This window comes from Staurois parvus, unplaced genomic scaffold (assembly GCF_062004578.1).
Source record: "Staurois parvus isolate SC_StPar_1 unplaced genomic scaffold, SC_StPar_1.0 ptg000530l, whole genome shotgun sequence".
Taxonomy (NCBI): Eukaryota; Metazoa; Chordata; class Amphibia; order Anura; family Ranidae; genus Staurois; species Staurois parvus.
This window is the reverse complement of record NW_028318326.1, coordinates 11,854,980-11,875,569: the sequence shown is the minus strand read 5'-3', so window position 1 is coordinate 11,875,569 and position 20,590 is coordinate 11,854,980. Positions and strand designations below refer to the sequence as shown.

At 45.1% G+C, this 20,590-nt stretch overlaps 1 protein-coding gene across 1 annotated transcript in view; it reads left to right on the top strand.

Moving 5' to 3' along the window:
- The window catches only part of GORASP2 (golgi reassembly stacking protein 2), a 33,331-nt gene extending 14,130 nt beyond the window's left edge, over positions 1-19,201 (top strand). The window contains exons 5-10 of the mRNA XM_089690529.1: positions 1,657-1,787; positions 8,278-8,413; positions 10,192-10,315; positions 14,603-14,686; positions 14,876-14,986; positions 18,457-19,201. Of these exons, the coding sequence (XP_089546655.1) occupies positions 1,657-1,787; positions 8,278-8,413; positions 10,192-10,315; positions 14,603-14,686; positions 14,876-14,986; positions 18,457-18,716 (846 nt within the window). The 3' untranslated portion in view covers positions 18,717-19,201. The remainder of the gene's footprint in view (positions 1-1,656; positions 1,788-8,277; positions 8,414-10,191; positions 10,316-14,602; positions 14,687-14,875; positions 14,987-18,456) is intronic.
- The last annotated feature ends 1,389 nt before the right edge of the window (positions 19,202-20,590 follow it).

Sequence of the window (20,590 nt, the reverse complement as noted above, 5' to 3'; positions counted from 1 at the left end):
AAAAAGACGTGCTGAAGAGGTTACAATTTGCCAAAGAGCACATTGACTGACCTAAAAAGAAATGGCGCAACATTTTGTGAACTGATGAAAGTAAGATTGTTCTTTTTGGGTCTAGTGGCCGGAGACAGTTTGTCAGACGACCCCCAAACACTGAATTCAAGCCACAGTACACTGTGAAGACAGTGAAGCATGGTTGTGCAAGCATCATGATATGGGGATGTTTCTCATACTACGGTGTTGGGCCTATTTATCGCATACCAGGGATCATGGATCAGTCTGAATACATCAGAATACTTGAAGAGGACATGCTGCCTTATGCTGAAGAGGAAATGCCCTTGAAATGGATGTTCCAACAAGACAACGACCCCAAACACACCAGTAAACGTGCAACATCTTGGTTCCAGACCAACAAGATTGACGTTATGGAGTGGCCAGCCTAATCCCCGGATCTTAATCCAATAGAAAACTTGCGGGGTGACATCAAAAATGCAGTTTCTGAGGCAAAACCAAGAAATGGAGAAGAACTGTGGAATGTAGTCCAATCATCCTGGGCTGGAATACCTGTTCACAGGTGCCAGAAGTTGGTTGACTCCATGCAACACAGATGTACAGCAGTTCTCAGAAACAGTGCTTATACAACTAAATATTCATTAAGTGATTCAAAGGAAAGCAAAATCTTCAAACATTTTTCAGTTTATATAGTGAATGTTTGAGTTTGTAAAGAAGAATACAAACCCTGCTATTTTTTTGAACAGTCTAATATTCACTTTTCTTCAATTTTCTTTTTTTTTTTTTTTTTTTTTTTTTTTTAGAGGAACACAAATTTGATATATTTTTCTTCATGTTTTGATTTGGAATAGAATGTGTAGTGTTCCCAATGTATTTGTGTGTATGGAAATAAAAGCTATTAGAAGGATTTTGAGCTTTATTCACTTTTTTCAACACACTGCTATTGTTTTGAACACAACTGTATGTGACCTGAAAAGATTTTACAGCTATGTAGTAATACATTGGGAGTGATTTACTAAAACTGATGCACACAGAATCTACTACAGCTCTGCATAGTAACCAATCAGCTTCTAGGTTTTTCTTGTCAACTTAACTGAACAAGCTGTTTGAATTGAAAAAGTTAGAAGCTGTTTGGTTACTCTGTAGAGGTGTCCCAGATTCTGTGTGCACCATTTTAGTAAATCTCCCCCATTGAGTGTTTGAGCAATGGATTATACTCCGGTTTGGAATCATGAGTTATGGAGCGACACCTTGCCAGCTTTCTGTTCAGCACTGGTGCAGTATTGAATTGTGACACTGAGTGTTTAGGGTACTGTGGGATCCTTTTCTGCCTGTATATGTTTCGGTCTGACAGCACTTTTGGCACACTACCTGTTACACAGGAGGGGTTTGTTGCTGGTACCTGGTCTCATAATTTGAGTTTGCATGATATTATAATTTTTTATTTTTTTTTCTCTGTCCGTGAACTGTGATTACAGGCAGGTAGTGCGGTTCTGGGTTTTCGGCTTTCTTCTTTGGATTCATACTTGTCTGTTTGGCAACTTTGATCCTTTTTTTTTTTTTTTTTTTTTTTTTTTTTCCTTTTTTCGGATGTCTTAAAATACGAACAACTGAAATGTAACTAACAATGCATTTATTACTTTTCAGTCAGAAGATCTGTTTTCCCTTATTGAGACTCACGAAGGAAAGCCTTTAAAGCTGTATGTGTACAACACAGACACCGACAACTGCAGGGAGGTGGTCATCACTCCAAACTCTGCATGGGGTGGAGAAGGCAGGTGAGTGCTCTGCTGTATGGAGAAGATCTTTTTATGAAGAAATAAGTACCGTATTTTCTGGCGTATAAGACGACTTTTCAACCCCTGAAAATCTTCTGAAAAGTCGGGGGTCGTCTTATACGCCGGTGCGAGCCGGGTGTCAGGGCGGCACTTTTTCGAGGCGCCGCCCCCCCCCCCCTCCTCCTCCAACGGACACTAAGTACAGGGGTGGGCAGAGGGGCTGCTGTACCTTACCTGGCTCCGGTCCCACGACGATCCGGTCCAGGAAGCGCGGCTGCTCCTTCTTTCAGTTCGGCTGCTCGATGGTCACGCGGCCGCTCGGCTCCGCCTCCTCACCGGTGATTGGGCGCCAGCACTGGAAAGGCACACAGGCGACCAATCACCGGCGAGGAGGCGGAGCCGAGCGGCCCCACGAAAATCGAGCGGCCAAACTGGAAGAAGGAGCAGCCGCTCCTCTCCCCCACTGACACTAACGATGGGGCACTATTCCTCCTCCACACTGACACCAACGATGGGGCACTATTCCTCCTCCACACTGACACCAACGATAAGGCACTGTTCTCCCCACTGATACCAATGATGGGGCACTATTCCTCCTCCACACTGACACCAACGATGAGGCACTGTTCTCCCCACTGATATCAACGATGGGGCACTACTTCTCCTCCCCACTGACACCAACGATGGGGCGCTACTTCTCCTCCCCACTGACACCAACGATGGGGCGCTACTTCTCCTCCCCACTGACACCAACGATGGGGCGCTATTCCTCCTCCCCACTGATACCAACGATGGGGCGCTATTCCTCCTCCCCACTGATACCAATGATGGGGCGCTATTCCTCCTCCCCACTGACACCAATGATGGGGCGCTATTCCTCCTCCCCACTGACACCAATGATGGGGCGCTATTCCTCCTCCCCACTGACACCAATGATGGGGCGCTATTCCTCCTCCCCACTGACACCAATGATGGGGCGCTATTCCTCCTCCCCACTGACACCAATGATGGGGCGCTATTCCTCCTCCCCACTGACACCAATGATGGGGCGCTATTCCTCCTCCCCACTGACACCAATGATGGGGCGCTATTCCTCCTCCCCACTGACACCAATGATGGGGCGCTATTCCTCCTCCCCACTGACACCAATGATGGGGCGCTATTCCTCCTCCCCACTGACACCAATGATGGGGCGCTATTCCTCCTCCCCACTGACACCAATGATGGGGCGCTATTCCTCCTCCCCACTGACACCAATGATGGGGCGCTATTCCTCCTCCCCACTGACACCAATGATGGGGCGCTATTCCTCCTCCCCACTGACACCAATGATGGGGCGCTATTCCTCCTCCCCACTGACACCAATGATGGGGCGCTATTCCTCCTCCCCACTGACACCAATGATGGGGCGCTATTCCTCCTCCCCACTGACACCAATGATGGGGCGCTATTCCTCCTCCCCACTGACACCAATGATGGGGCGCTATTCCTCCTCCCCACTGACACCAATGATGGGGCGCTATTCCTCCTCCCCACTGACACCAATGATGGGGCGCTATTCCTCCTCCCCACTGACACCAATGATGGGGCGCTATTCCTCCTCCCCACTGACACCAATGATGGGGCGCTATTCCTCCTCCCCACTGACACCAATGATGGGGCGCTATTCCTCCTCCCCACTGACACCAATGATGGGGCGCTATTCCTCCTCCCCACTGACACCAATGATGGGGCGCTATTCCTCCTCCCCACTGACACCAATGATGGGGCGCTATTCCTCCTCCCCACTGACACCAATGATGGGGCGCTATTCCTCCTCCCCACTGACACCAATGATGGGGCGCTATTCCTCCTCCCCACTGACACCAATGATGGGGCGCTATTCCTCCTCCCCACTGACACCAATGATGGGGCGCTATTCCTCCTCCCCACTGACACCAATGATGGGGCGCTATTCCTCCTCCCCACTGACACCAATGATGGGGCGCTATTCCTCCTCCCCACTGACACCAATGATGGGGCGCTATTCCTCCTCCCCACTGACACCAATGATGGGGCGCTATTCCTCCTCCCCACTGACACCAGTGATGGGGCGCTATTCCTCCTCCCCACTGACACCAGTGATGGGGCGCTATTCCTCCTCCCCACTGACACCAGTGATGGGGCGCTATTCCTCCTCCCCACTGACACCAGTGATGGGGCGCTATTCCTCCTCCCCACTGACACCAGTGATGGGGCGCTATTCCTCCTCCCCACTGACACCAGTGATGGGGCGCTATTCCTCCTCCCCACTGACACCAGTGATGGGGCGCTATTCCTCCTCCCCACTGACACCAGTGATGGGGCGCTATTCCTCCTCCCCACTGACACCAGTGATGGGGCGCTATTCCTCCTCCCCACTGACACCAGTGATGGGGCGCTATTCCTCCTCCCCACTGACACCAGTGATGGGGCGCTATTCCTCCTCCCCACTGACACCAGTGATGGGGCGCTATTCCTCCTCCCCACTGACACCAGTGATGGGGCGCTATTCCTCCTCCCCACTGACACCAGTGATGGGGCGCTATTCCTCCTCCCCACTGACACCAGTGATGGGGCGCTATTCCTCCTCCCCACTGACACCAGTGATGGGGCGCTATTCCTCCTCCCCACTGACACCAGTGATGGGGCGCTATTCCTCCTCCCCACTGACACCAGTGATGGGGCGCTATTCCTCCTCCCCACTGACACCAGTGATGGGGCGCTATTCCTCCTCCCCACTGACACCAGTGATGGGGCGCTATTCCTCCTCCCCACTGACACCAGTGATGGGGCGCTATTCCTCCTCCCCACTGACACCAGTGATGGGGCGCTATTCCTCCTCCCCACTGACACCAGTGATGGGGCGCTATTCCTCCTCCCCACTGACACCAGTGATGGGGCGCTATTCCTCCTCCCCACTGACACCAGTGATGGGGCGCTATTCCTCCTCCCCACTGACACCAGTGATGGGGCGCTATTCCTCCTCCCCACTGACACCAGTGATGGGGCGCTATTCCTCCTCCCCACTGACACCAGTGATGGGGCGCTATTCCTCCTCCCCACTGACACCAGTGATGGGGCGCTATTCCTCCTCCCCACTGACACCAGTGATGGGGCGCTATTCCTCCTCCCCACTGACACCAGTGATGGGGCGCTATTCCTCCTCCCCACTGACACCAGTGATGGGGCGCTATTCCTCCTCCCCACTGACACCAGTGATGGGGCGCTATTCCTCCTCCCCACTGACACCAGTGATGGGGCGCTATTCCTCCTCCCCACTGACACCAGTGATGGGGCGCTATTCCTCCTCCCCACTGACACCAGTGATGGGGCGCTATTCCTCCTCCCCACTGACACCAGTGATGGGGCGCTATTCCTCCTCCCCACTGACACCAGTGATGGGGCGCTATTCCTCCTCCCCACTGACACCAGTGATGGGGCGCTATTCCTCCTCCCCACTGACACCAGTGATGGGGCGCTATTCCTCCTCCCCACTGACACCAGTGATGGGGCGCTATTCCTCCTCCCCACTGACACCAGTGATGGGGCGCTATTCCTCCTCCCCACTGACACCAGTGATGGGGCGCTATTCCTCCTCCCCACTGACACCAGTGATGGGGCGCTATTCCTCCTCCCCACTGACACCAGTGATGGGGCGCTATTCCTCCTCCCCACTGACACCAGTGATGGGGCGCTATTCCTCCTCCCCACTGACACCAGTGATGGGGCGCTATTCCTCCTCCCCACTGACACCAGTGATGGGGCGCTATTCCTCCTCCCCACTGACACCAGTGATGGGGCGCTATTCCTCCTCCCCACTGACACCAGTGATGGGGCGCTATTCCTCCTCCCCACTGACACCAGTGATGGGGCGCTATTCCTCCTCCCCACTGACACCAGTGATGGGGCGCTATTCCTCCTCCCCACTGACACCAGTGATGGGGCGCTATTCCTCCTCCCCACTGACACCAGTGATGGGGCGCTATTCCTCCTCCCCACTGACACCAGTGATGGGGCGCTATTCCTCCTCCCCACTGACACCAGTGATGGGGCGCTATTCCTCCTCCCCACTGACACCAGTGATGGGGCGCTATTCCTCCTCCCCACTGACACCAGTGATGGGGCGCTATTCCTCCTCCCCACTGACACCAGTGATGGGGCGCTATTCCTCCTCCCCACTGACACCAGTGATGGGGCGCTATTCCTCCTCCCCACTGACACCAGTGATGGGGCGCTATTCCTGACACCAGTGATGGGGCGCTATTCCTGACACCAGTGATGGGGCGCTATTCCTGACACCAGTGATGGGGCGCTATTCCTGACACCAGTGATGGGGCGCTATTACTGACACCAGTGATGGGGCGCTATTACTGACACCAGTGATGGGGCGCTATTACTGACACCAGTGATGGGGCGCTATTACTGACACCAGTGATGGGGCGCTATTCCTGACACCAGTGATGGGGCGCTATTCCTGACACCAGTGATGGGGCGCTATTCCTGACACCAGTGATGGGGCGCTATTCCTGACACCAGTGATGGGGCGCTATTCCTGACACCAGTGATGGGGCGCTATTCCTGCCACACTGACACCAGTGATGGGGCACCATCTTTGGTGTCAGTGGGAGGAATAGCACCCCATCTTTGGTGTCAGTGGGAGGAATAGCACCCCATCTTTGGTGTCAGTGGGAGGAATAGCACCCCATCATTGGAATCAAATCTGATGTTTTTTTATTTGGTGTGTGTTGGAAGAGGGGTAGTCTTATACGGCGAGTATAGCCCAAACCCTATATTTTAACAGGAAAAGTAGGGGGTCGTCTTATACGCCGGAAAATACGGTAACACTCAGAATTATTTAGTACTGCTGAGTACCTGTGCTGCTACTATATACTAAGGGGGGTAATAACATGTTTGTGTTCAAGTCCTATCTGTAGCACCCCTCCCCACTCTTTCCTCAGCCTCCTGCATTTCTGGCAGATCAACAAGCATATATCTGTACTTGCATTGATTTTAAAGGGAGTTGCGCATTTTCTGTAGTGACCCCGCTCCCTCCCAGTGTTTTATACTTCCTTGTCTTTTAGAAGATAAGTTCACCCTTCCTAACATGTTACACCCATATTCAGGGTTGTAACTTGACATGTTACAATCTGACCGGCCCTTGCTCCCCCGCCCCCTGGTACCTGTCCGTTTCAAAAACCCGTGGCCGTGCCTGGCTCCAGCTTGTAGTCCTCCATGAACTACCAGTTCATTGATTTCTCCTGTCAGTATATCTGCTTACTTGTACATCCTGTACGGCAAGCAGATATTCTGACAGGTCTGCAGGAGACCTGCATGGCATCGGGGATCTGCTGATGCAATACTTTACAGGCTTCTGCAGACAAAAATATTAAATGCACATTTTTTTATTTTTTATTTTTTGTACTTCTTTAAACCAGCAAGATATGTACTGTGCTACTCATTAGTGTTGCATGGCCACTTTCAAAATGATTGGGGTCTTGTGAATATTGTATGCTCTTCATTGAATCATATGGACAGTTGTATTCTGCATGAAGATGAACTCCCCATAGGTATCCATGTAGAGCATACATGTGGGCCTGGCCAGCAGGAATTTGACAACCTATTGTGTGGTGCTGAAGAGTTGCACAGCTGATCTCGCTGGTTTTGAGATCGGCAAATATAACACTGGGAGGGAGAGGATTCCTACAGAATATGTGTAAATCCCTTTTAAAAAGAAAAAAAAAAGCTGCAGGTACAGAAAGTACCTGTTGATCTTCCAGAAGTTCGGCATGCACTCGTTTTGTCTTTCTTTCCTTCCATTATTTGGTGTTTCTGTTGGACTAGAAGACTCTGTATCCTCCACCCCTCTGTTTCACTCCACATATTTTTTGCATTGAGTCTCAAGAGCATGCCCACATACTGTGTGCAGGGGAAGGGCTCTTGGGAAGGGCTCTACTAGCTGCCCTGAAAGATTATTAAAAGCGTGGCAAAGCAGTTATAGGGAATGGTAATAGGTGTTGTGTTTTTTTTTTTTTTTGTTTTTTTTTTCTACAAGGTAAAGAAAAAATGCTAGGGCATGATCTGGAAATTGGGAAAGGGAGGTATTGAGGGTAAATTTGGGTAATGCCTAGATATGCACTTAGATATGCAATGGAAGGCTGCTACTTTAGCCTTCTACTACCTAAAGACTCATTTGTCTGTCTGTCTGTCTTTCACATTTAGTGACGCAGTATGCTCTATGGAAACTGGAACATACAAATGATTCATACATTGCTGCCAAACCCTTCTGAATGGGAGTATAGATTCAGCTTGTTTTGCATTTATTTTCTCAGACATGATAGAATTGGTCCACTTATTGGCTGCTTCTGTGGAGAGAATTGATCACAGGTTTCTCAATATACAGCTAATAAAAATAACTGATGTTTTTATTCCCCCCTTCTTTTTTTTTTTTTTTTTTCTTTTTTTTTTACAGCTTAGGTTGTGGCATCGGGTATGGCTATCTTCATAGGATACCCACTCGACCATTTGAGGAAGGGAAGAAAATCTCTCTGCCAGCACAGCAGTCTCCGGGGGCTCCTGTGAGTCCTCTAAAGGACGGTTTTACAGAGGTCAGCATTTCTTTATCATTATTGACTTAGAAAGCTCTGATAAATTTTCCTAAAGTAGAACTCCAGTCAAAATGTTTAATCTTGCTACCCTGTATAGCCAGACAGATACATTTCTTATTGTAGCTCTGTTGCTTCCTTTTTGTCACCTTTCTGCTCTCTGGACTGTGAATCAACATCATCACATTACTGATGTTTTGTCCAGTAAGCAGGGAGGTGACCCAGGTATTTGTAAAATGATGGTATCGCCCACCTGGCTGTGCAGTGTGGCAGGCAAGACTGAAGGGAAGTTCAAATCCTTTAGCAGGCTTAAATATACACACATTTGTATTTCATTTGTGCACCTAGTTGTTTTCCTAGAGATTTGCTATAATGTAATACTGAGGAACAGTGTATGACTGTCCTAAAGTTGTCCATACACAATCTGATTGTATAATCTTTTCCATCTACCACTACCTGCATAGTGCGAGTCCCTTGCCTGATTTTATACAAATTGAATGGATTTTTTTAGGTTTGTCCTTGTGTTACAGTTTTGGTAAATCTTCATTTAGATCGTATAGTTGGGTTTAGGTAGTGAAGACACGTCTGCGATTCATACTGGAAGTTTTCTACTCCTGATATAGTTTCCATGACTTTGCTTAGACATGTATTGTGAAATTTATTCATTGGCGTATATTCACCATCCAGAATATGTTTGAAAATGAAGTCCCTGCCATTGAATAGGAACAAGCTCATTGGGTCTTAGGGGAGCTGTAGTCATCACTGTGTGGTCATGTGCTGTTCATTCTGGAGCACGCAGTGGTTGCCTGTGTCTAGCAGGTGTTTCCTTAGACCAGCGTTTTTCAACCTTTTTCCAGTCGAGGCACCCCTGTTCAAGGCTTGGTTCACATTACTGTGTGTCACGGAATGCACACAAAATCGCGCTCATTCCTGACATGCAGATAAATGCTCTGCTCTTTAGGGGTACCCCCATACATTGGCAAATGTGGGATGTTTTTTGGTGTGGTGCAATTTTAAACTAAGGTCAGAGACGGCTTTCCCTGCATTTCTGTGGGTAGGGCAGCCCATTGAAATAAATGGGCTGCCACACAGAAGTGAATCAAGGCCCTGTTCACCTGTGAGTTTGGGGGGCGGAAATCATGCATTTGAACTGCTTTTACCACCCCCAACTGTTCCCCCTTTAGCTGCAGAAGCAGCAGCTGGGGGGTAAATGCATGTTGTTGCCGCAGCTGGAAGTATACCTCGAGGTGAATGGGGTTGAATTACAACCACCCCGCAAATGTGTGCGCATTGCATGTAGATGTGGTGATGCTGCTTTTTAACAAGGTTAACCAGGTGGTGAGGAGGCCACATATCGCCTCTTTACCACCTGTCAAATGCCTCTGAAAAGCGATCTGAACATGGATTGCTTTTCAGAGAAGCAGCAGTCCTTTCTATTACGAATAAGTCCTAAAAAAAAGTTCTGAGCACAGGAATAGGGGGTCAAGATTAAAAGTAAATCACACAGCCGGGTACTGCACTCTGGGGGGGTAGAGAACACAGTAGACACTCCCCTTCCCTTTTGCTGAGCGGTGTGACAGCTCCTAGCGCCGATGTACAGTGCGGCTGGGGATCAGGAGCTTGGGCTCAAGTGACAGCCATTCTCCCCACGGCACACCTGAAGGCTGCCATGCACCATGAAAGGTCATCTCTGAGCAGTGCACCCCTTATTTCCTATGTTCTGGGTTTTGTCATCTGTCTTTCATAATCTACAGTACAAGCACACCTCTGTTTTATTCTAGGTCCAATTGTCGTCTGTGAACTCTCCTCCTACACTGCCTGTTGGGACTCCGGGAATTGAAGCAAGTCTTTCTGGACTGTCCCTCACCTCCAATACACCTGCAGCCACTAGTGCTCTTACCTCAGGTATGCAGTGGACCAAATAAAGATGTTTCCAGCTGTTACTATTTAGAGACAGGAGACCACTTCAAGTATGTGGATCGATCAAGTTCATATCTATCATAAGTACAAAGTCAGAGTGAATGTACAACATGTATAAAGGCATCAAACCATGTTCCAGTGGTGTCTTATTTTGAACAATGACTGACTTCCTTCATATCCAGTTTTATTGTGAAAGGGAAAATGGGAAACGTACCTGTGTAGTTAAGGTAGAGGTTGGAAGGATGTGAAATAAGAGGAAAGGATGGGGGAAGAGACTAGGGTGGCTGAGGACTAGGGTCAAGCCAAGGGGGTTCCATTATGCTCAGTCTCAATAGTGATAGCCTGTAATGTTTCAGTGCTGCAGAAAACGATCAATGTCTGTGGTTAGGGAATGAAAGACCCACAGTGTTCAGGTCTTCCTAAATTTAGGTATTGTACCAAAAATCTTCACCGGCAATCTCACTTTGACTGCAGAAAAGGTGTCCTGTCTTGTAATCCCTTGCATAATACCACCATTATTTTTAGCCTTCAGTGACTTAAAATTGCTGTTACATCTTGTGAAATGTTTCATCTTCTCTACAAAGGGAGAAAGTGTAAATACATTAATAATTGTTCTTACACAAAGTAAACCTTTCACATTTAGGCTCCATGCACACAAGCCGTTTTTAAGCTCCTAGAAGCTATTGCCATTTTTATCTTTTCTCTAAGAAGATACAGTCAGGTCCATAAATATTGGGACATCAACACAATTCTAAAATTTTTGGCTCTATACACCACCACAATGGATTTGAAATGAAACAAACATTATGTGCTTTAACTGCAGACTGTCAGCTTTAATTTGAGGGTATTTACATCCAAATCAGGTGAACGGTGTAGGAATTACAACAGTTTGCACATGTGCCTCCCATTTGTTAAGGGACCAAAAGTAATGGGACAGAATAATAATCATAAATCAAACTTTCACTTTTTAATACTTGGTTGCAAATCCTTTGCAGTCAATTACAGCCTGAAGTCTGGAAAGCATAGACATCACCAGACGCTGGGTGTCATCCCTGGTGATGCTCTGCCAGGCCTCTACTGCACCTGTCTTCAGTTCCTGCTTGTTCTTGGGGCATTTTCCCTTCAGTTTTGTCTTCAGCAAGTGAAATGCATGCTCAATCGGATTCAGGTCAGGTGATTGACTTGGCCATTGCATAACATTCCACTTCTTTACCTTAAAAAAACTCTTTGGTTGCTTTTGCAGTATGCTTTGGGTCATTGTCCATCTGCACTGTGAAGCGGCGTCCAATGAGTTCTGAAGCATTTGGCTGAATATGAGCAGATAATATTGCCCGAAACACTGCAGAATTCATCCTGCTGCTTTTGTCAGCAGTCACATCATCAATAAATACAAGAGAACCAGTTCCATTGGCAGCCATACATGCCCACGCCATGACACTACCACCACCATGCTTCACTGATGAGGTGGTATGTTTAGGATCATGAGCAGTTCCTTTCCTTCTCCATACTCTTCTCTTCCCATCACTCTGGTACAAGTTGATCTCGGTCTCATCTGTCCATAGGATGTTGTTCCAGAACTGTGAAGGCTTTTTTAGATGTCGTTTGGCAAACTCTAATCTGGCCTTCCTGTTTTTGAGGCTCACCAATGGTTTACATCTTGTGGTGAACCCTCTGTATTCACTCTGGTGAAGTCTTCTCTTGATTGTTGACTTTGACACACATACACCTACCTCCTAGAGAGTGTTCTTGATCTGGCCAACTGTTGTGAAGGGTGTTTCCTTCACCAGGGAAATAATTTTTCGGTCATCCACCACAGTTGTTTTCTGTGGTATTCCGGGTCTTTTGGTGTTGCTGAGCTCACCGGTGAGTTCCTTCTTTTTAAGAATGTTCCAAACAGTTGTTTTGGCCATGCCTAATGTTTTTGCTATCAATCTGATGGGTTTGTTTTTTCAGCCTAATGATGGCTTGCTTCACTGATAGTGACAGCTCTTTTGGATCTCATCTTGAGAGTTGACAGCAACAGATTCCAAATGCAAATAGCACACTTGAAATTAACTCTGGACCTTTTATCTGCTCATTGTAATTGGGATAATGAGGGAATAACACACACCTGGCCATGGAACAGCTGAGAAGCCAATTGTCCCATTACTTTTGGTTCCTTAACAAGTGGGAGGCACATATGCAAACTGTTGTAATTCCTACACTGTTCACCTGATTTGGATGTAAATACCCTCAAATTAAAGCTGACAGTCTGCAGTTAAAGCACATCTTGTTAGTTTCATTTCAAATCCATTGTGGTGGTGTATAGAGCCAAAAATGTTAGAATTGTGTCGATGTCCCAATATTTATGGACCTGACTGTAAATCCTGTGTGTTCTTGCACACGACTTTAGTCTATTAGCGTTTTTTGAGCTTCAGCGTCTAGGAGCAGAAGAGATTTTTTTGGGCAGAAAAAATGCTAAATGCTCCTTACAACAAGTTTATTTTTTTATTATGTACTGTAAAAACATTCCTAAACGCTATTAAAACCTGCAATTACCAGCGCTTTTTATTCAGTGTTTTTGGAGCTAAAAAACCCCCCACTAGTGTGCATGGGAACCTTAGTGGCCCATCTCAGTATTGTCAGACCTGGTTGATTTCTCCATGTCATGGAAAGGAGGATGAGTTCTGTAATCCTTGAGAAGAAAATTGAGAAGGGAAGACTACACTGCTTGGGATCTCAGTGCAGAGTGTTGTCAGTTCACTACAGGAAGTTAGGAGCTCACTTGACATCTGACAGATCAACAGATATGTTTCTGTACTTTCAAGTGCTTGGTAAGATGTCAAATATTAGAATATGTGGATGTGTTGCACTTTTTTTCTTTTTTTTTTTTCCCCTTTAGACATGTATGATGGTACACAAATGTGTGGGAGAGGCCCAGCCTCCGAGAGGCCGCATACTTGTGTACCCGATGTAAACAAACGTGCCTTCAGTGTGTGCGTTCCCAGCGCCTCACAGAAAGCTCCCGATCTCTACTTGCAGCTGCAAATCTCTCCATCTTATTCTTCAAAAAGTAAAGGCTCGTGTGCAGCTATACCACAAATGAAATACTGGAAGGAAGAGATTGCTGTATTCACTCAATGAAATAAACAAAAATGTGATGCGCTACCTCCTCATATAATTATTATTATTATACAGTATTTATAAAGTGCCAATAGTTCGCTCACTGCTGTACATTACAATGGGGACAGAACATGTGACAGACCAATACAATGTGATACATGAGGGGATCGAGGGCCCTGCTCTTTCGAGCTTGCAATCTAGGAGGGAGGGGATGGTGGCACAGGAGGAGATAGCTGTGGGGGATGGAGTGGTAGGAAGAGTGGAGAAGGTTGGCAAGTTAGCAGGGGGTGGGGTAGGCTTCCCTGAAGAGATGGGTTTTCAGGGTGCGCCTAAAGGAGAGGAGAGTAGGTGATAATCTGATGGGTTGGGGCAGGGAGTTCCAGAGGATGGGTGACACCCTGGAGAAGTCCTGGAGGCGGGCATGGGAGGAGGAGACCAGGGAACTAGAGAGAAGGAGGTCTTGTGAGGAGCGGAGTGTGCGTGCTGGGCGATACTTGGATATTAGGTCAGTGATGTAGTTCGGGGCAGTATGGTGGACGGCTTTGTACGTCAGTGTTAGGATTTTGAATTTGATCTGTTGCGCAATCGGAAGCCAGTGGAGGGATTGGCAGAGGGGGGTGGCGGAGACAGAGCGGTTGGAAAGGTGAATGAGTCTGGCAGCCGTATTCAGGATCGACTGAAGCGGGGATAGCCAGCGGCGAGGCAGGAATATAATGAAAACAAACTTTAAAAAACATGCAGTGACAGTCCAAAGAAACTTCAAAATTGCGAGATAACCGTTCAATCCAACATTCTAATTCTTGCTACTTATATGTCTTTGTATCTCTTACTCTCTGCTTTGTCATGACTATCATCCTGAAATAACTACTGAAGTTTGTGATTTTTCAGAATTCTTCATCAATCTTTGAAGATATTTCAACAATGTGATGTATGAAATTGAACTAATCGTGTCCTAGTGCATGAGTAGCATCTGCTATTTTCTGAACAGCAAAACAAATGTTTTTGTAATTCTAATCAATGTATTTTAGTATTTTATGTATATTTAAAACCTATATTTTTTTTTTTTTCCCTTGGTGACCAGGTTCTATACATTTCAGAGCGTAAATAAGTTTCCATCCACTATAGAAATATTCATTTTATAGCTCTGACATTGTGTTTCCTCCTCCCCAGGTTTACCAACAGTTCCTGTCTTGGCTCCTCAGATAAATCATTCCCTCGCCTCTGTTCCTCTAAACCCAGCAGTCTCTTTGCCAGGTAATGTTTATAGCAGGCTGCTTTGAAACATTTTGATATTACAGACCTGTGTGTGTGTTTTATTGGTTATTGTGATATTGTATATTGCCATGATATGTATTCTTTAGTCTTGAATGCCTTGTAATGGGGATATTTTTTGTATGTTTAGACTGGGAATGTGTTGTAATTATCTGCTGGGTCTTTCTCCAGGTCTCATGCCATTATCCACTGGACTCCCTACGTTACAGAATTTGCCCAGTCTGAATATGCCCGCTTCCCACCTCATCCCACGACCAGGACTTCCGGACTTGACACAGAATAGTATGTCCATTGCCTTTTTTAATGTGACTTTTATATCTTTAATACTTCTGTAAGCAGCACATATTAATGGTGGTGGGAGTGTCTGTGTTGCCATGTTATGCTCTCTTTTTTTTTTTTTTTTTTCTTCTTCTCTCATATGTCTCACACTATGCTCCATAAAAGAGTTCTTATGACGGATGTTCTATGTTCTGGCTGTGCTGAAAGATGCTATGGCCCATCTCTGGGACTGGGCAGGTCTTTGTATGTGACATCGCACAATTGTGCTGGAGTTGGAAAGTATCATCCTACAGAACTAAATGCATGCATTCAAGGAAGATTGTATTGGGCCCTACACCTTGATGTGTTTTGGCTTCACAATCTGCAGTTTCCTTGAATACAAAGCTGGATGTTTGCGCCATCGTTATTTTATCATTCTGAATTCCATCCCAGCAGGAATAATGGTCCTCGTACAGCCCCATAGCTATCTCCAGCCTCAAATGGCCCTGCAGGTAATATGCTGACATGGAGCCCACTACTCCAGAGAGCTGCTTGCTGAGGGAATCTCTGTCTAAATGTGGAGAAAATATAAACTATTGATATTTCCCCCCCCCCCCTTTTTTTTAAAAATATTGCTGTGCAGTACCCTGCTCCATAATGCAGTTGTATTTCTAAGCTGCAGCAGTGCTTGCCTGAGCTGACTACAAATGAAATCCTAGCTTATATACTGGTTTTCTATGTGGATGAGGTAGTCACATTTTTGGTTTTAATGAGCTAGCATTAGGTGTAAAAGTAAATATACTGTGTGATACCCGACAGAATCTCACTGGAAACCTTCATTGGAAGGAAGTTGAAGTTCTATATGGATCAAGTAGCAGCAAAGAATGGTTAGTAGCAACAGACTTGGCTGCCACTAAGCTTGATAGTTTGAAATTTTGCTATAATTTCATTTCGTTTTGAGTTTTGTTTGCAAAATATTTTGCATTGGTGTTTAAACACTCTGATAACCCTGACAGGTTCATTTAACCGTTTCAATACCGTGCAATTTTACCCCCTTCCTGCCCAGGCCAGTTTTCAGGTTTCAGCGCTCTCACACTTTGAATGACAATTGCGCGGTCATACAACATTGTACCCAAACTAAAATTTGATCATTTTCTTCACACAACTAGAGCTTTCTTTTGGTGGTATTTAATCACCGCTGGGGTTTTTATTTTTTGCTAAATTAACAAAAAAAGACCAAAAATTTTGAAAAAAAAACACATTTTTCTTTGTTTCTGTTATAAAAGTTTACAAATAAATAATTTTTCTTCATACATTTAGGCCGAGATGTATTCTGCTACATGTCTTTGGTGAAAATAACCCAAATTAGGATGTATTTTTTAGTTTGTAGGAAAGTTATAGAGTTCACAAACTATGGTATAGATCTGAATATTGATCAATCCTGAAGTACTGACAGCCAATCTAATTTCTTGAGGTCCAAGAATGTCAGAACAGTACAGATATCCCACAAATGACCCCTTTTTGCAGAGTAGACAGTCCGACGTACTTCATAGGAGGCATGGCGAGTTTTTTGAAGTTGTATTTTTTTGTCATAATTTTTCGGAAAATTAAAAAAATTATTTTCACTATTTTTTTTTTTTTTACATACTGTCACCAGTGCAGTACAGCGTCATCATATAACTGGCATGGCGGTGAACAGCGACACTGACTGGTGACAGTATGGAAAAAAATAGATATTTTTTTAATTCTTTTAAATTTTTTTATTATATTTAAAAAAAAAAAAAAAGTAATAAAAAATTAAAGATTTTTTTTCATTTTACTATGACCAAAATAGTACAATGTTACCATAGTAACACTGTACTACTTTGGGGAAGTGATCAGTTTTTTTTTTTGTTTTTTTTTTACACAATTTGCTTATAGCAAAGAATTACTTTGCTATAAGCATTTACCTGAATGAAATCGATTCATTCAACTTTTTTTTTTTTTTTTTTGTGCTTAGCTGTGATTTGGTCACAGCTAATCACATGACATGTGCATGTGATTAGCTGTGACCATTCACAGCTAGGCACTAGTATACAATGGATGGCATCATGAATGAAGCCATCCATTGTATACAACTGTCATGTGACCTGCTGTAATTGGTCACAGCAGGTCACATGGTACCGGCAACGGGAGCCGGTACTCGGATCTGTCATCGGCCGTGTCCGAGGTGCACGGGCGGTGACAGATCGCACTGCTGCGTTGCTCTGCAACCGCGCATGTGCGGGAGCACGCCAAATGGCGTGCACCCGGAAAGCTGCAGCGCTTTTCAAGCTGCCAAACGGCCATTGGCCGGGCGGCTAATGGTTAAAATAAGTCTCTAACCTGACAGTACTGTTATAATGTGGTAATGTGAAGTGCAGTGATAGATCCTTGCTGGATAAAGGCCTTGACTGGACTACTAACTTTGGAGCATCGCTCCACCACTCACAACTTTTCTATGCAATCAGAATTTGTGTTTTTTTTTTTTTTCGCCGCTGAAGTTTTCCTACTAGATCCTGGGAATGTGGGAGATAATTGGTGCTGCAGTGTCAGATTTCAAATTTCAGCTTTTATTTCTCTTTCTCTTGTATGCAAATAGGGCAGTTCTAGTGTCCATATGTAATGTGTACAGGGAGGTTGACTTAAAACTATACATACAAAGGGATTAAAACCAGCAGCAGATTGGACACTATATACTAACAGCAGCTTCCATGTCCCTGCTTTTATGTCTCCTTTTGGCTGGCAAAGCTTTGACATCTTAGTAGTGTTGAGCTTTCCCATTCCTTACACATTCCTAATGGTTCATCACTACAGTGGACCACCGCACTGCCCAGCAAGAATGTGGAGGAGATGGGAAAGCTTCCACCCCACCAGAAAGTGCCAGAATTTAGGCATAACAAGTTGCTTTAAATGTAGAAGTATGGCCAAAGCTTTTTTTTTTTTTTTTTTTTTTTTGGGCCATCATTTTCTTGTGGGTCCCAGGAGTGCACTTAATTTTGTACTCCTGTGACAGAGTTAGCTGCTCCAGGCTCTGGAGGGGTCCTGTCAATATTGTCAGGATCCACCCAGCTGCCTGATTGACAACTGGCTCAATATGCGGCTGAGGGCCAAATTAGCTGTGGTAGAGGGGACAGTAAATGCCTCTTTATAAGATTTTGGGCTTGTGATTACTGCATCAGCGTGACACACGTTTGATATCATTAGACTTCATTAAGTGCATAGGACCTGTGGTTGACCTTCTGACCTAATTTGAGTGGGTTTTGCATTCCCATAGATGTGTGGGGGATGTGCCAAAAGCCTGTTTGTCCTTTCTTACTTTGCAACCTTTTTTGTTATTTTTCAAATGTATTCTATTATACAGCACCTATTTTGTTACATATATCGGCCTAGAGCAAAATGAAATTGTCATGTGGATGCCCCGTTATCTATGTACATGGAAATAATTTAAGACAAATTTTACTTTCTCTTTGCAGTGTCACATTTGCCACCCCTTGGCCCACTGCCACCACTGAATCTGGCAGGTCTGCCTCCCCTCTCTGTAAACGCTCAGTTTCCAGCGTTTCCCCTGGCACCGATCTCTGGTGATCTAGCCCCATCACTGCTGGACCACATCACTGCACCCCTCACAGAAAACGCCACATCCACGGCTGAAGAGCTGGGCAGTGCAGACCTCCCACCAACGGAGAAAGTTACTGTTCGTAGCACAGAAGCAACAGTCGCAGAGTCCTCATAACAAGGATCCAGGCTGGCTCGGTGTATTTATTCAGCCACATGTGTTTCCAAATGCAAACAGTCATTACTTTCATACTAGTTTGTACCTAATGTAGGAGATCTGTAAATAAAGAGAAATTTAGGTATGGTGAAATAAAGTGACTGAAGGTGAAAATTACAGGTGGGAGAGTTGCCAAATGCTGGCACAGATGTAAATTATTTTAGAGTAAATAAGTTTCCAGGAGGAGCCTTTATGAAAGGGTTACGGCACGTGCACTCCAAATGTGTGTATGGTTCTCTGTGTCACCCACTCTGCAGGGCAGCAATTCACTGCTACATCCCTAGCTATTGCTGTAGGCCAGTACTATGGAGAAGCTGCTTTTACTCTGAGATCTATCTGTACATGACATGTAAGAGAAGAGCTATCTATAAATGTTACCATTTTAAACTAAAGCGTTTAAGAGCTGCGATATAAATACAGCAATAAATTACTGGAATTTTACACTATTTTGGCTTGCTGTCTTTGCAATCATTTCTTCACCCTTGTTATTCCGATGCATACCTAACACTCCTACATTTAAATCTGACTACATGGATATTCAGATAGACTTGGTACGAACAACCTTCAGTTTCCTGGGGCAGCAGTTCTGCACTGGAAAAATACTTTGCCCTAGGTGCAACTTTGGTGCGAGGTGGTCTGCACTCAGTAAGCTCACAGACCTGGTCAATGCTAGGAGGGTTCACATCTAAGCGGTTTGCAAAAACACACTACAGTCCATTTAACATGATTGCCTATGGGACACGTTCACATTTCAGTGTTTTCACCCGGTGTTTTTTTGGAAAGGGTCAGGGACTTTTTTTTTTTTTTTTTTTTACTGGAAAAAGTTGCATTTTTAGTTCTATAGACTTCAATTGAAACGTTGCAGAAAAGCATAAGATGTTTTGAAAATTTATTATAAAAATGCAACGTAGAAACAGATCAAATGCCAACTGCATAGGTGTGAACCTAGCTTTAGGGATCTGCAGCACTACATGAAGGTCATTTAACCCCTTCACACCTAAGAGTAAAACAAATCTTAAAGCCTGAGTAAAAACTTTGTACATTTCATCACAACTACTTTGTACATCCAGGTGAATTATACTGCGTTTTTAGAACAAATTGAGCTTTCATTTGGTGGTAAATGGTAATATCCCCTGATTTATTTTTTCTTTTTTTAATTATCCAAGGAAAACCAGCCCAAAATAGTGAAAAACAATTTAGCTGTGTTCTTGTTACTCCCATAACCTACCACCAAACAAAAACCCAAAATAAATTTTCCAGCTCTTGATTGCAGCGATACCATATTTTACCTAAAACACACTGATAGCAATTAAAAACAAACAAAATAAACACCTGACCTTTTGTCCCTGACCCAAACGCTAACCCTGGCACTGAATTAGATCAAACCTTGATCTAGGTAAGGAAGAAAAAAAAAGCCCATTTCAGTGAGGCTGCATATTTGTGTGACGTCAGCGCCATGGGGTTAAACAAGCTGCTAGCAGGCTTTTAAAGTTACAGCAATTTATTATCTGTGTAAACTTCTCAACAGGAGCTGAAGATGGCTCTAAAGGCTCCAACCAACCGGCTTGAGAAGGGCTTGCAAAAACTTTTTTTTTACACATTTGCTTTTATAAACGCTGTGTGAACAAGGCCTTAAAGTAAGTGGAAAATAGCAGATCTACTAATAGGATCAACAGGTCATAAAACTTACAGGAGGGGCACAGAAAAATAGTTTTAATACTAGTGACATACTGAATAAAACATTCATTATATCTATGTGTGTGTAGCCCCAACAGTGACAGTTTTCTTTGCTCCCTTTTTGATGTGTTAAATGTACCATTGGAAGAAATTTGTTA